Raw genomic sequence first — 16,806 nt, 5'->3', positions numbered from 1 at the left:
GTTTCCTAAATTGGCGAAATTCTTTTATATATATATACATATATATATATATATATATATATATATATATATAAACCGAACAACAATTCAAAATCAATTTATTAGTCGACTAGATATTTTCGTTCCGACCCCACTTGTGGGGGGAGGAACTATATAATCAACTGGGTTTTTTTTTGTTCAGTCAATTTTGGCCGACCGATATATTCATCGTAGAGAATTTTGAGTGGTATCATTAAAAAGCCCGTCCAACGTAAAATACGGAATTAAAAAGATTTTTTCAATTTTTTTGTTTTACAGGGAGGTATCGAGGTTTAAATTTTTGTGAACATTCGACTGATTTTGTTCACATTTTCAGTAATTTTTGCTAAAATTTTGCACAAATTCGCTGATATTAATTCAAAAAAATTAAAATTTTTATAGGCAGATGGTTGTTGTTACCATTAGAGATAGAAGAGCGTTGCTGAATTGTTTGATTGAAGTTTTTTTGGCAAAAATTTTTGATGAAACTTTCAAAATTCAAACTTTTTTCATTCAAAATGGCACAAAATATAAATATGCTTTTTTGGTCCACTTTTTTAAAATTTGCTAGACTAAAAAAAAACTGGTTCAGCGTAGAATTCAAAATTAAAAAGATTTTTCTGAATTTCGTTTTTTTCGAGGAGTTATCGAAGATTGAATTTTTGTGTGAACACGTGATATTTGTTCACTTTTAGTGTAATTTTTCTCCAAATTAAAACATTTTTTTTAGAAAAATAGTAATTCAAAATTAAATTTCACTCCAAAAAAGGTCCAATTTGGGTTCCTAGTAGACTAAAGGCGATAAAAAAAGACTAGTCCTGAACTCATAGGCAAGTTCACTATCAAAAAAAAATTGAACTCTATTTGAGAGCTCTTTTTTTAACAAAACTTTTCTCTTTTTTGCTTTTTTAAGTCACCTAGAGACAAGTCACTTTTTATATTGGGCTCTTATTAATGAAAAACCTCCTTTACTGTCAAATGAAGCCCAATGAACAAAACATCGTTTTCAAGGAATTGCTCATGTTTTTTTTGGCTTCGATTCTGAGTTTTCGAAATTTTAAATGAAATTCTGTATTTCTTTTTGAAATTTTACTAATATTTTGGAGTCCTATGTCATAGATTGAATGACTAACAGTGCAATATTTTCCATAATGAGCATTATGTGAACATATCTAGTGCTTTGAGGGGACAACTAATGGCTGCTAAGACTAAAAAAAAACATTTTTTGATATTTTTTTGAACAATAGAGAATCATAAACATATTATTGTGAACTCTAAGTCAATCCAGGGGTGACAGCACCCTCTTCCTTCCTAATGCAACCAAATTTAATCAGTTTAGCGTTTCTATCCTCTAACTATTGGTTATATGACTTCAATGACACAAGATTTCAAAAAACTAAAAAAAAATTTGGTTATTTTCGCATTATTGGTTACTTTTGAAATCTTATCACATTATCCAAATATTGGCAGCTCACATTTTCCTACGGAAGATGTTGAGTGGGTTACAGACAAAAATTTTATGAAAAATTAATGGTTAAAATGGCTTCGACACGTTCTTCTTGCGATTTTTTCTATTGAATTTTTGGTTTTCGTCTTTTTTTGTTGTTCTAATAGTCATAAGACTTATTGTGATGTCTTAATGATTACCTATGCATGACAAACATACATATATTCCCATCGGGGCATCTTAGAGTGTATTTACTGACTTCCGTTAAAAGCTATTGAATTTAATGGCTGTTAAATTACAAATGAAATTTTCGAAAATTTTTTTTGAACACTAACAAATCTTAAACTTTTTTTCGTGAACTCTTAGTCATTGTCAGTATTGACAGGACTCACTTGTTTTCTACTACAACTAAAATTAACCTGGTTAGCTGTTTTATCTTCTAACTATTGGTTATATGACTTTAATAACACAAGATTTCAATTTTTTTTAAATTTATTTGTATATATTTGTATTATTGGTTACTTTTGAACTCTTATCACATTATCCAAACATTATACAAATTATCCAAATATCATGGTAATTTTATTGGCTAATTTCTTTTCAGAAGACGTTCGGTGGATCACAGAGAGAGTTTTCAAAGATAAGCTACTGTTTTAATTGTCTTCGACATTTTGAGTTTAATGGCTGTTAGGAGTTTAAAATTACTTTTTCGAAAATTCTTTTGAACATTAACCAATCCTAAACTTCGTGAACTTTCGTGAACTGTTGGTCCTTGTCAGTACTAAGCAAATCCCTTTCTGTTCTACTGCAGCCAAAATTAATCTGGTTAGAGGTTTATCTTCTACCTATTAGTTTTTAAACTTCAATGCCACGAGATTTCATATTTTTTTATTTTCGGGTACATTTTTTTGGATCATTTTGAAATCCTATCACAGCATCCTACTGCTGATAGTCCCCATTGTTTTAGGGAAGAAGATCAATTGATCATAGATAATGCTTTTAGAGAACAGCTTATGATTTGAATTGCTTCGACATTTTCTTCTGGCACTTTTCTTTTGAATGCTAATGAATTTAATGGCGTTGATAATACCTGTTTTCTCGAAAATTTCGTGTTTTTAATGTATTTAATCATATTTAATGATTTTTTGAAATTATATGGATAAAAGAGGGAAATCCCATCGCTCTTCATTTTTTAATGCCTTCGACACTTTTCTCGCTCAATTTTTTCTTGAATTTACTGTTTTTGTTCTCTAGGTAGTCGTAAAAAGCTCACAGGTCTCACAGGCTTGTAATTGAGGTTTGAATGAATGATGTTATCCGAATCAATCAGTGTATAGCGAATAGTCTTAAAGTTTATGATAAACATTTTGAAATGTTCATGATAAACATTTTGAGTTTCTGTTTAGTTTGTTTCTATGGCATAGTGTGACCAAAGACAGTTCCTTTTGGTTTTGTATTGAATTTTTAGTAATTTGTCAAGGATTACTTGTTTAAAAAATAATGATTTTTAAGATATTTGAAACTTCTTGTAAAAAATGTTGATTAATTTTTAAGTTTCGCCTCACTGTTCGTTCTTTTTGTCGACTTGTTAGCTAATATCATTGAGAAAACTTTCCATCTGCTGTATAGATAGGAAAAAGTAAATTTGTGTAGTTAAAGTTTTATCTGACTCTATTTTGACTTTGTTACTAGGTGCTTTTAAATTTAGATATTCAGTTTTTGCTGTGAAGTTTTTGTAGGTGCAATTTATTTGTCTCTTAGTCTCTTTAATGTCAGATCATTTTGGTGTTGTAATGAGGCATGGTATTAGGTAATTCAATTAGTAGATAGGTGTAACAATTTTTTTAAACTCAAACATCTATTTTCGTTATCTCTTCATTTGGTTGACAATTTAGTCGAAAATGTAGATGAGCTCGGGTCGGAACATCATGTGCGAACGCACATTAACGAGCCGCCTTGTTTATTTTACAATTAATTTTCTTTTTTTGCTTATCACTAGGGGTCGCTTTTTTGCATCTGAAGATATAGTCTTTGTCTATTTTCTTGAATATTGCTCAATTTCTCAGGTGAGTATAACATTATTCATGGTATTCAAATCTCTCAAAAATGAGAAAAAGATGAAACTTTCAAATTCAGACTTACGAGTAAAATAGCTGGCGTCATAATCCGAATACTCTGATTGTATATTCAGCCTCCAGATTCCACCAGAAAAATCAACGGATCCTTCCGTCTGGAATACATTATCTTCCTCTCCCTCGCCCCAACTGAGGGATGCTTTGTACCCATTGTCGAAGTGGGTAGGAATGCTGCTAAGTATGCTCAGGGTACAACTGGTTTCGTGAACAGTTTCCCCTTCCCCATTGTGAATAATGTGATGTGTATACGGTCTTTTATTGAACTTTTACAGTTTTATTTGAATAAAAATTGTTTTATATTTCGAAATTCACCTCGAAATTCCTGTCCCTCCCCCGCTCCCTTAAAAATGGAACCATTCGTCAATGCCTCGCTTTTGATATAAAACTGAAAACTTATAAATGCGAACAGAGAGGGTAAGTATTGACTTTAATTAAAAGGTCGAGTACCATATTTAAAGTGAAGCCAAAGTCTTTTCGAAAATCAATGCACACATCTGGTTTTATAGAATCTAATTATCTTCATAGACGCAATGAACTCGAGGTAATTTTTTTTTAAAAAATTCAGAAGTCAAGGCTTCTTAATTTATTTTCAATTGCCCTTCAAATATGGACTAAAGGACCAATTTGATTTTTTAACTGACATCAGCAGGATCAACATTTTGCTCATTCTTTCGAATTTTCAGTCTTTTTAGATTAATTCCAATATTGTTCTTCACGTAGATTTCATGGCTGTGACAATGTTTAGAAAATTTTTGTCTGCGATTTTTTACCGTTTCCGGTAAAAGTCTTTACGACGCAAAAGTATACCCCAAAATTTCCACCTTAGCAAAAATCGAATGGAAATTAGATACATAAAATAGGCAAATTTAGGAAACAAGCATATTATCTATTTTTTGCGAATGTGCTTCCACCGTTTTTTTGCGGCAATAAGATACTTTTAAGTTGACAACTGGGTTACAAGTTCTGTAATACCACATCGTGCTATATAGGTATTCTTTTTCGCACTGAATTCATCCTTAATCTACAATTGTGTCTTATTTCATGCCCAATTTTGACATCTAAAAGTGATTTTAAAATTTTGTTAACCGAGCATGTGAAATGGTTTAAAGCTTTTATTAATCGATCACATATAAGTGGTGAAAAGTTGAGAACAGTTAAATATACCATGGAGAAGTGAGCATATGACTTGTCACTAATACAAACTCATGTAGAAATCAAAACCCGTTGTTTACAACTTATTTTATATCAATATTATCATACTTTCAAAAGTCATAAAATTCATAGAGTTGAGAGAGAGGGAGAGAGAGAGAGAGTTGCGCTAATCCTAACAATTTGATTCTCAATTAAATTAAATAATTTGATTTGAATTTTTTTGAAAACTGCAAACTCTTTTAACGATGGCTCGTACAAAAAGCTAGTCTTTTTCTTCTTAACGATAAGCTCAAATATTAAGAGCACCTGAAGTGGTTACTGATCAGAAGTTGGAAAGCATAAAAACCTTATAAGTCGTTATATAAGTATTCAGAAGGGTGTCAACGTGTCAATAATTGAGAAAAAAAACAAATGGAGGGATTCTTTATGAGGAAATATATAAAAACCTGTCAACTGACCCCTATCAATAGACACCTGTCAATAAAAAAACTGTAAATAGATGCAAAAAATATTGGCACCGCTTAATTGAATAATTCAATGGATTTGTTCAATTGGAAGTCACTCATTAATGGAAACAAACCAGAAAACCATAATCATTTCATACAAGATTTTCACCCAAAAGAAGTCTACTTAATCTTATATTTATCTGTGAATAAACACCTGACAATGCAAGCAAAAATCTTTAAACATATTGTTTGAAAAAAAAATTTACTTGTAAGTTTAATTGGAAAACAATTACTAGTTGAAACTAGCAAGACAAAAACAGTAATACCTTCATATGGGATTCTTACCGATGTCTATATGGAGTGATAGTGATTATAGACAAACAAGAGGAGTTACGAAGATGCCAGAGAAAAATTTTCATTTTATATATGAAAATTAATCACATCAGCAAAATTCCTGTTTATTTTATGAACTTATTTGCTATCAGTTAATAAAGCGTTATACCATATTTACATACTCAAAAATGCCTTGAATTGGGCTCAATAGCGTATTATAAATAAATTCAGTGCGGAATAAAGATACATACCGTTTGGAATAGCGTAACGCTCAGGGCTAGAAAATTACCTAAATTGAGCCAGAATGCTATACAAAGTGCGCCAAAAATAGGATACAAATGTTGTAAAAATTCCTCGGTTGAAATTTGAGCTTTCATGAGTTGTGCAATTTCTTTTAAGTTTTGTCGAATTTGCCAGCATATCCCTTTTTTCATTATGGTTATAATTTCGATGTAAAAGCATGGCAAAATGAACAAGAAATGCAGAGATCGGAAGATTTCCCCTTTACAATTTGGGTGCACCACGGCGGTGTAATTGTTACAGATGGAAATCAAGCGAGTCGCTGACTACATTAAAAGCAAATAAGGAAATTTGGCACCCAGGTTTTGGTCCAGGCCCAAATTGAGCTATGATCAGACTCAATCGAGCGCACACCCCTGTGTTCCCAGACCGAAAATACAGGGTCTGGAAAGCGGTTCGAGCGCACAATAGTCTAGACCATGGTCTGATTTCGGTCTGATCAGAGGTCAATTCGGTCTGGAAGGTCTGATTTCGAGTGCATTATTTTTTTTTCATTTTTTTCGTTTTTTTTATTGAGGGAAGTTGGCTCTGCCAACAGACAACAAAAAAGTAGCGTTCCGATCAGAGACTCATCTAATGTCCAATGACTCTGATCAGCAACCAGGAGTCCAGCTGATAGCAAATGCCGGTCCCCTCAAGAGGAGATTTTGATTAACTGGAGACCACGACGTTTCTTGTGGAAAGCTGTCTAAGTTCATCCATTGAGACAGAAATATGAACCAAGGGGTATGGTAAATAAAATTTTTTTCTCAACAGTTAGGTTTCGTTTTCATTAGCAGTATTTTCAGAATTGGCTTTTCCTTAGATGATTTAAATACTGCAAACACCAGTTTTTACGAAATGAATATATTATAGCAAAATTAAGAGATTTGTTCATAATTAAAATCTTTCTCTGATCAGACTATTTTGAGCGCACTTGAGTCTGATCATAGTCTGATTAATGTCTGGGCAATGGTCTGAAATTGAGTCTGATCATAAGCGCACTATAGTCTGGGCAGTGGTCTGGGTTCGGTCTGATCAGAGGACGTTTTGGTCTGGAAAGTCTGATCAGAGATCATTTTGGTCTGGAAGGTCTGATCAGAGGTAACTTCGGCCTGGAAAGTCTGATCAGAGGTAATTTCAGTCTGCATAGTCTGATCATAGCTCAATTTGGGTCTGGACCTAAACCTGGGACATGATCAATACTACAAAGTTGAGCACAATTTTGTATTACACAAACGTCGCGAAGCTGTCTATTGTCGAGCCAAAAACGAAAACAGTTCTTTTAATTTTTACCATGGTTAGGGATAAGTAGTAAAGCCAAAACAAATTCTCTTCATAAGCAGAAATATTGGTCGGGGACGATAATTTCATGCGCAATGTTGGTCGAGGTTCTTCTTTTCATTGATGGAGGCCTCGACTCGGGACCCGAATATTAAGATGTAACTAATACGGGTCGGTGCTTTAGGCCCATCAAAACGTAACGTGGGTTCGTACAATAAGCTAGTCTATATATTCTTAACAATAAGCTCAAATATTAAGAGCACTTGAAGTAGTTACTGATCAGTAAGTTGCAAAGCATAAAAACTATATAAATGTTGCGTGTCTGTGTCCCTAAGAAAATGAAAAAAGATCTAATAGGCTGTTTTGTATTCACTTATCTGCAATTTCCAGACGTATTTTTGCCAATTTTTGATAAATGGTTTGCTGTCTTCTCTCGAAATTCAATTAAACTGGGCTCGTAAGGCTCCTTTTAACAGACAAAAACGACAATATGTTGAACTACAGAGCTGCTTAATATACAAAAAAGGTTATATTAAATTCAAATCCGACATTTTCACGCAGAGGAATAAGACTGCACCTTGTTAGAATCCATTCCCATAAGTGCTCAGGTAAACTATACACCTAGTTTGTTTATAGTCAAAGTTCATTTATAGTGATAAAAATTCACCAGATTTTGATCTTCTGCAAATCTGCAAATGAGCTAAAAAATTGACACACAAATTTACTGAAAGAATTTTTGGGAAACCAAAAAATTTACCAGATGGTCACAAATTTTCCGACTGATTTCTCAGCTTATATTGTGTACGGGTTAAAAAGCAACTTTGTTGTTATATCATATACTACCTAGTAAAATTACACCATTTTTCCTTATTACGATTATCTAATGTGATTTTGGAACTGTTACCACTAGGAAATATGTTACAACAAAAAACTATGCTCGGACATCTTATTTTTCTGTTATATTTCAATGATTTTTTTTATTTTTTTTTCAGAAAAGTTAAAAGCAAAAATGATATTGTTCAATTTGCAGATGACACTAGTATTATATGCAAAATTTGAAAGTAACAAAAGTATTCCATTAAAAATTGAAAAAACTTTAGAACAAACAGACAAAGACCTGACAGAGAAACAACTCACTTTAAATGCTGATAAATCAGATATGTTGTTTTATACAAATCACACTGACTCGGGCTCAGAGTTCACTTTTAAAGGTGAATTTATCAAACTAGCTCATGCTTGTCAATAACTTGGAGTAAAAGTTGATTCAAACCTAACCTTTTTAAATCACCTGAACTTTTTTTAAAGTAAAATAACTAATGCAATTCGTTCTTTGTATCTGGTAAGAAATTAAATCTTTTTTAAAAAGTAAGAGTGGATATTTTCAAGAGTTGTACACTCTCATACTTCTTCCAGTAGAATATTCGTTCAAATTATTTCAGCAATATAAACCGCATCAATATGCATATTAACTGAGGAATAAAAGTTTGTTTCTTTTGACAGAAGTTTGAGCAATTCAGTTATCTTCTCTTTAAAGATCTTATGTTGCCAGCCAAATCGTTTGTCTCAAAAGTTAGATTAAAGAAGCCTACAAACAGACATAAGACATTGAGGAACACCTGAAAATTTTAAAATGTTTACTAGTCGCCAAAAAACTAGACAGAAGAAAAGAACACATCAAAATATTATAAAAATGAGAACGAAAACGAAGTAGAGTAAAAATTTTTTGATCTTCAAAAGCGTTCAAAAATTGCCCTTTTCAGTAAGAACTATTATCAGTAAAATTTGTTTGAAAAATGTTTAACCGACTTTTTGCTATATCACCAAAAAAACACCCGTTAATAGACAAATAGGAGCCTTCAAACCCTATTTTTATCTATGAGAACGAACAGCCACAGTTTTAAGATTATCATATCAATAACAATACTGACAATGTGATTATTTTAGTTAGCATTTGAAAGGATGTGGTTATTTAAACTTAGGTTTATAATCAGAATAACTTACACAGTTACTAAAAAAAGAATTTCATTGATTTTTTTTGTAATTTAAAGAGACCCGGCAGCAACTGAAAATCAGCTTGATATAGTTTTAAATGTTCGGCAATTGTACAAATCACTTGCTCTCAAGAATTTTAAGATTATCAAAAGTAAGAACTTACGTCCTTCCTTCCAAAACAAATCTTTGACAAAAGTGGTTTTTAAAATAAGAGTACCATTTTGCTGGTTTTTCAGAATGATATGTCCAATTGAAACATCTAACATCTGTTTAGTCCAAAAATATTTTTAAAAATGACTGCTGATATTTTTATTGGTTCTCGGGAAGTATCCATGAAATAAATGAACATTTGTGGTTATAACAATATATATCAGGTACTCAACAAAACATTATTTTTAATGATAAGTATTTTCTTTGTTCTATATATTTCAGTGACAACTCTGTGTTTCCTTAATCGGCAATTTTTACAAATTTTGATTGATGAAACATGCTATCAATCTCAACGTCTTATTTCTGTTAATAGTTGTTTGTTGTTTGTCTGGGACTGAAATGGATAGTTTGCTTAAAATGATGTTTCTTAATATTTCCGGATTCTAAGATTCGCTTGATTTACTAATTTGTTGGGCTAAGCATGCTTCTCATCTTTCTGTTTATCTCTGCTGAGTAATACAGTTTTCTTCTGCAAACTGTACATTTTAATAAATCAATATGAGGTATCAATCAATTTTAACACCATATTAGATTTTTATTGGTTTAACTAGTTTTTTCATACTTTTGAAAAATAACATTGTCGTCCTGATTTTTACTGTTTGGAAAAACGGAGTTTCTAACTTGTTAATTTTAATCACAAATTTTTAACAATTTTTTTGGCCAAAATACACTGGATTTAATTATATAGATGCATTTACGTGATTTTGCATGCTAGTGGTTTACAAAATGACTCTATTGAGGCCCGGATGATAACCCTAATTAAACTAGAAACTCTTTCTAAATACTATTGGTTGTAATACTTCGATTGAAATATATTTTTTAAAAATTATAACTTGGCTTTAATCCTAACATATGTAAATAGTTTTTTCAATAATTAAAAACAGGCTATTATCAGTTAAAGCGAGCAGGAACAGCTAAAAGTGTGAATTGGTGAAAGGGGTTAGTACTAAAACCAAGTTATACACATTAAGGCGGGTTGAATTATCACCACAGATCCAAATTTTAAAAAAAATCAGATCAAAATTGTAATGAGACTTAGGTCTGTGATAAGGCAATTCTGTTTTAAATTTAGGGAAACGAACTAAATCCAGGCTAAACAACAAAACCTTAGCGAAATTTTTCTGTTTTAAGAGGAAAAGCTCTTTTGACTATCAGTTTTGCACAACTCAAATTGAAGCATTTTTGGAGCAAGCATTATTGCAACTTTTTAGAACAGAAACTAAAAAAATAAATACAACACTCATTTCGATATGATTATAACAGATTTTAATTCACATACATTGTCATTTCTTTTGCAAGATAAAGCAGCTCCTCAGCAAATTGCAGTTTAGCAACGGCGGTCAGAAGCAAAACAAATTTATTTAAACAAACAAAGGCAATATTTGCAAACTGAAGGTGAAGCGAAAAAGTTTACAGGCTGCAAAAGATCAAAAATTAAACGAATAATTTTCTTCTCATCAAAATTTTATCCCATTAAAAATATATCCCACTTATAAAAAATATCTACCAAATAGTTACACTCAACATTCAGTTGCAAATTTATAACTTTTTACTTTTCTTCTGAAATCATTAATTTTTGTTCTTCTTCTTACAAAATCACTGATCAAATCGCTGATCACTTTGGTTAATCTAAGTCAGATAGAACTCTTTCTTATCTCGGAGACTTCATTTTGGCCAGTATGTTGAACCAATCTAACCAAACATTTTTCAACAATAATTAAAAGTTCTACCTGTGTTTTTTTATAAATATCAAAGTCCATTTAAGTTTGAAATAATGAGGCTGAAATGCGAATTTTATTTTGCTCTTTCTATAATTGGTTGTTTGTCCTGCTGTTTTAGTTTTTTAATGTCCTTTAAGAACTGATTCTGTCATTCTATGTTAAATTAACTCATGAAAAAAAATATGTTACAATTTGGAGTTTTTTCAAAGGCATGTCATCAATTTAGGCAAAAGTTTACAAGAAAACGCTGATTTTCTACAACTTCGAAAACTTTCCTGATTTGTTTTTTGTTTTCTATTTAAAAGAAACTGTACTGACGATCTCTTCACTTTTTCTCACAGTTTCGTTTTTTTGAATGTAGTGGTCAATTGGAGGCCAGCGGAATGCTTAAATATGATAAGGGGTGAGGGCGGAAACTAGCAAAATGCATTAAATAGTTTAAAAATTCAGAAAACGGGACTTGAAAGTCTTTTTCTTTTTTTTAAACATTTATCAATTCATTGACCTTTTGAATGCCATAAAATATAATTTTTTGTTTTGATGAAACTGAAGTGAGTAAAATCCTATATTCAATCCTAACTAAGAAGAGGAAGAAGTCGCTGAAAGCATTAAAAAAACTGTTGTTTCTTTCAGTTTATGTTCTTTTAGTTTTTACAAAGAGATATAACTTTTATGAATGATTATAAATTTTTATAAGTTTTTCAGCAATAAGATCCTTTTTCTTACCCATTTTAGTGGGGGTAGGAACTATATACTCAAATGGGTTTTTTTGTTCAGTCAATTTTGGCCGACCGATATAATCATAGGAGAGAGTTGTGAGTGGTATCATAAGAAAGCCCGTCCAGCGTAGAATATTGAAATAAGACTTTTCTGATTTTTCCTTTCTACAGGGAGTTATCTTGATTTTAAGTTTTCGAACTTTCGCCGAATTACGTTCCTTTCGTTCAAATTTTCCGTATTCTCTGTCCAACTTATAGTAATTTTTCTATGTTAAAATTGTTAACGGTATTATTGTTGCTGTTTTTTTAAGAGAGAAAGGGTTGTTGTTGCTGTTATTTAGGAGGGTTGTTGAATTATTCGTTCGGAGTTTTTTGGCTAGAATTTACTCTAAAAGTTTCAAAAATCTGACATTTTTGTCTAAAACAGGACTAAATATGATTTTGTTAGACCATTTTCTTTAAATTTGCTGGAAGTAAACAGCTAAAGAAGGTAGAAATAGTCTTCGTAAGCTCAAAAACAGAGCTAGGTGTGCTGGATTAAGGGGTCTACTGAAGTTTTCACGTTGCCCATTTTCTGCAAGTTTAAACCCGATGATGATACAAACTCCATTATTTATATTAGATTTACTGAAAAATTTTTGTACTCATATTTTGAACCCATATGAACAATTAGGATTTTTCGTAGACCCAAAGAAATATCAGGGCTTATCGTGGTCATTACAGTAAAAATATTTCTTGAGGGGCGCGGCCTTTATTTTAATTACTGGTAAAATTTTCATATCAGGCCTCAATTGTTGACAAATATTATTTACAAAAAATAGGCCCAACCAACAAATTTTATGATTTCAGATTTAAGCTCATGGTTTTTACGGCTATGACCATTTGCTTTGGTAAACTTTGTGGACTTCGTATGAATTGTTTTCATTTGGTATGCATTTTGTAGTCCACTGACTCAGTCTCTTCAATCAAAGATCTGATTGGCCTGTTTAAGCGGCATAAGTGAGCCTACACATTGCTTTAACTTGTTTTGTAAGGTGTCTGTAACTCCGAAAGTATTTGTTTTATAAAAATATCTATAAGTAATTGAAAGTCGCCGAAATTTAATCTTATTTCTAACAATTTGTGGCGCACTGTCAGAGAAAACAGGCGAAATCACATTTTCTGTGAGTTATCAATTAATGTCTGTAATGGCAATATATTTTACTAATGATTTCTTGGTTTCGGTACTACCCGTTTTTTTAGCACATTTGTACATTATATGGGTTCACTTTGGTTCGTTGTCGAAATATCACATTACTGGCAGGTCCAATTGAAAGAACAAATACTTGGAAGGATTTCCAGCATCAAATTGAAAGATTTCTTCAACTATCTACCTATTGCTCTAAATTTTGTCATCATGCAACTCAACCTCATTAGTAGAAAGTGTCAGCCACTTTTTTGAATCAAATATTATTTTTTCTGTTATGTTGTTACACTGATGGCTATGTAGTTGTGTAGATTAACTGATGGCTTCGATCAATTAATTTTATATATTTTTGAGTTTGCCGTTCTATTCAAATTTTTGGTATCTTTTGGTAAACATTTCTACGTATTCTTTTCAAAATGATGACCCGTTGTTAACCAGATGAGATTCAAATGATGATTTACAGTACTTGCAGATAGCGTGTAATAAATAGAGTGCCTAGAGTTTCTGCGGTTTTGGCTACTTCCTTTATTTGTTGTTACTTTGAGGTCTTGTGACTTAGTCTCATTATTAACAGGCAAAAAGGTGCTTCATGTTTTTGCATTTGATTAATTGAAACATTATGACAGCTATGACGTCTTAGAAAATTTGTTTTCAAAAAATGTTTGTATTTTTGAGCTCCACCATTTTTTTTGATTTCGTTTTTCGGTCGATTTGTAGCTTAGTCGCTGTAAAGACAGATCAAAACCCAATTGCAGTGAGCTATAAACTATTTTTCAAAACAGTTTTAGCTTCGGCCATATCTTTCTTGGATTTGTTATTACAATATTTCGTAAACTGTTTGTGAGTTTTTTTTCATTATTGTACGTTTCATTGAAGTATTTTATTTTTTAATTTATAACATTACTGCTAGGTCCCATCGGCATTGCAAAAACTGCACAATCGAACATTTTTAATTTTCGTAGTGACAAACTTGGTTTTAGCGGATTCACTGCGAATTTTGCGCCAGCTTAATTGAACTTTTTAATTTTGCCGTTACTCTCCTTCTTTTTCTAATCGTATGACGCACTCTGGATAATGCCAGGTCTCAATGGCTTTACATGCAGATATAGATGAACATTTAGATAATATCAGTTAATATTAGAGAAAAATGATCACTTTGAATTTAATTTTATTCAGAATTTGATTATTTTTGAACGTCACCCCATTTTTCTCTTTTTCTTCGACCTGTTACTCAGTCGCATTGAGGACTGGTCCCATTTCTTTTCTAATGAAATGAAGGTCATTTTCTATGCTATAATTTCATCTGATGCGAGTTTGATTGTGTTTTTTTTTAAATTTAGGCATCGAGTTTTGGTCACAATTAACATTTGTTGTTTGATTTTCATGATTGTCTTTTCTAGAAGTTCCATCACAAATAAATTTCATCGGCCCTCTAACTTGGCATTTTTTATTCCATTAGTAGGTTTTTGAACCATATGTATGTTTTTGAACGTTTTCTCTCTATTCCTCATTTGGAAGCTAATTAAATCAAGAATGTGGATGATCGGGGTCGGAACATTATGTGCGAACGCACATTACCGAGCATCCTGGTTAGAAATTCACAATTTATTATCCTCCTCCCAAATTGCCTGTTTCATGTGCTCCTTTCGATCTCTTTTGCCAATTTGCAATTAAATTTTTAGTTTTTTTTAGAAAAATAGAAACAAGCCTCTAAGAGCTACAAAATAGCCTCTCTCTTTTTTCTCTACGATGCCGAAACATAAAGTGAAAACCTGACTGAGGAAAAACAAAAAAAGCGGATCCCGCTCATATTTTACGCCATTTTGAAAAACTTTGCAACAATAAGCTCACGGTTTTTATGTATTTCAGATTGCGTCTGGTTTTGTTCAATAATGCGATTAGAATTTAGCGCACGATATATTACAAGCGTTTTTGCGCATAATTAAGCTGAAAATTTGATACAATGTTAGGTTGTCATAATTCCACATTAACTCTCATAAGACGCCACTGAAGCATCGATATGACCTGTGGGGCACAGTCAAACTCATGTGCTAAATATTATGATAAATGACCTTTCTGCGAGTTTTGACTTTAGGAGTAATTATTGGTTTAATTTGGGTATTTTGTCGTATTGGATATATGATGACAAAAGTTAAAAAAATAGTATATTGGCACAATGTATTTTGTCCTGACGCTAGGTCTGGATAGCTACAATTTGGCCATGTTGGTAAAAAAAACTTTTTTTCCAAAGTACGTTATACGCCTATAAAACTGCGAAGTTAATAATTTCTATTTTTTGGGCAAAGATTCATCTAGGCTCAATGATAGGTCAGGTATCGGATCTGTTCTGTTTCGTTTCTCCCCCAGTGTTTTTCAAGCACTAACAAATATGTGGTAGTATATAGCACGTAACTACGTAAAAAATGGCGCATGCGTCTGAGGGCGCGTGCTAATTTTCACATAGTAACGTGCAATATAATGTAATTAGGGAGGATAAAAAACACTAGCCTGGAGTGGAGCAAAACAGAATAGATCCAGATTTTCTTTAGAAGAGCACTCATATCGGATCTTTACGCTTGTCCCCCCCCCCCCCCCCCCCGACACACGTGCCATATTTTTACATAATAATTTACACGTGCTCTGTAAATTTACATGTAATGACACGTGCTCTGTAACGGGGAGGGGGGTGCATAACGCACTGGGGGAGGGGGGACAAACGTAAAAGATTCCTGTTACTAATTTTCCTAATACTATATTGCACATCCTAATACATAGTTTTTGGGATCTATTCTGTTTCGCCCCCGCCAGTGTTTTTAATGACCCTCAGTTACAAAATTATATGTTGTTATATAGCACGTTACTATGTGAGAAAAAACACGTGCGCCGAGGGGTCAAAAAAGATTTATGCTCACAAAGCTGGAGGGGGGGGGGGACAGAAAAGATCCAATTTTTGCAGATTCTAATGCAAGGATTATTGTATGTTTATCTATATGTTAATGTTTCCTGAAAAAGTGCAAATCGCAAACTTAAGGTAAATCGGATCTTGTACGTTTGTGCCCCCCCAGTTTAGTGGGCGCATATTATTTGCGCCCCCCAAACGCACGTGCCATATTTTTAAAAAATGATTTACTATGTAATGGCACGTGCTCTGTAACTGGGGGGCGCATAACGTACTGGGGGGGGGGGGGGCACAAACGGAAAAGATCCGGTAAATCTTATTTGAAATGCTCTCTCTTATGTTGTAACCATTGTCGAACGCAATTCTTCTCTCAGTTCCGAGTTTTCTTATTAAATTAAACTTACTGCAGGCTAAAAGGGAATGGGGAGTGGAACTGTCCCTCAAAATTTCAAAAGCGATAACAAGATGTAAATTCATGATGTCCCGTTTCTATAATATGCCAAAGCAGTTGTAGCTAACAATTAAAAGTAACGAAAAATTGTATGATAAAATTATCGAGTAGTTTATACAAAGAATTCGAAAACGTTTGGTTAAATATGAAAAAGTATTTTGCTTTGAACGAACGCACGAGAAAAATTATTTTGTACAGAAGTTTAAACTGAATAACGAAAGTGCGCAGAAACTCCGAGCCAGAAAATTTCTGTTCAATGCAAAAACTGTTTTAAGCAACTTTAAATTATCATTAATTGCAATTATTAAATCATGGTTGGTCTTGAATACTTTATTTGTAAACAGTTTTTTACGGGTCTGGGGTAAAAGTTGATTTCAAAGAACATGCTTTGTTATGGGGCACTGTAAATTTCCTAATGAAAGGTTTTCAAATGAAGATTTTCTGTCCCTAATTAGTTCCAAAGGTTTCTTTACTTTCTTTATTCCACTTTTAAAGTCTGAGCAGTTTGGACAAATTAAATATACTATGAAATGA

At 32.4% G+C, this 16,806-nt stretch overlaps 1 protein-coding gene across 1 annotated transcript in view; it reads right to left on the bottom strand.

The window, feature by feature from the left end:
- LOC142348688 (uncharacterized) overlaps nt 1-16,475 on the bottom strand; it is a 31,319-nt gene extending 14,844 nt beyond the window's left edge. The window contains exons 1-2 of the mRNA XM_075400135.1: nt 16,263-16,475; nt 3,608-3,797 (exon numbers count right to left, since the gene is read on the bottom strand). Coding sequence (XP_075256250.1) covers nt 3,608-3,797; nt 16,263-16,298 — 226 coding nt within the window. The 5' untranslated portion in view covers nt 16,299-16,475. The remainder of the gene's footprint in view (nt 1-3,607; nt 3,798-16,262) is intronic.
- Nucleotides 16,476-16,806: the final 331 nt, after the last annotated feature.

Source organism: Convolutriloba macropyga, chromosome 10 (assembly GCF_964194025.1).
Source record: "Convolutriloba macropyga chromosome 10, txConMacr16.3, whole genome shotgun sequence".
Lineage (NCBI taxonomy): Eukaryota > Metazoa > Xenacoelomorpha > Acoela > Convolutidae > Convolutriloba > Convolutriloba macropyga.
This window is presented reverse-complemented; position numbering and strand designations above follow the sequence as displayed.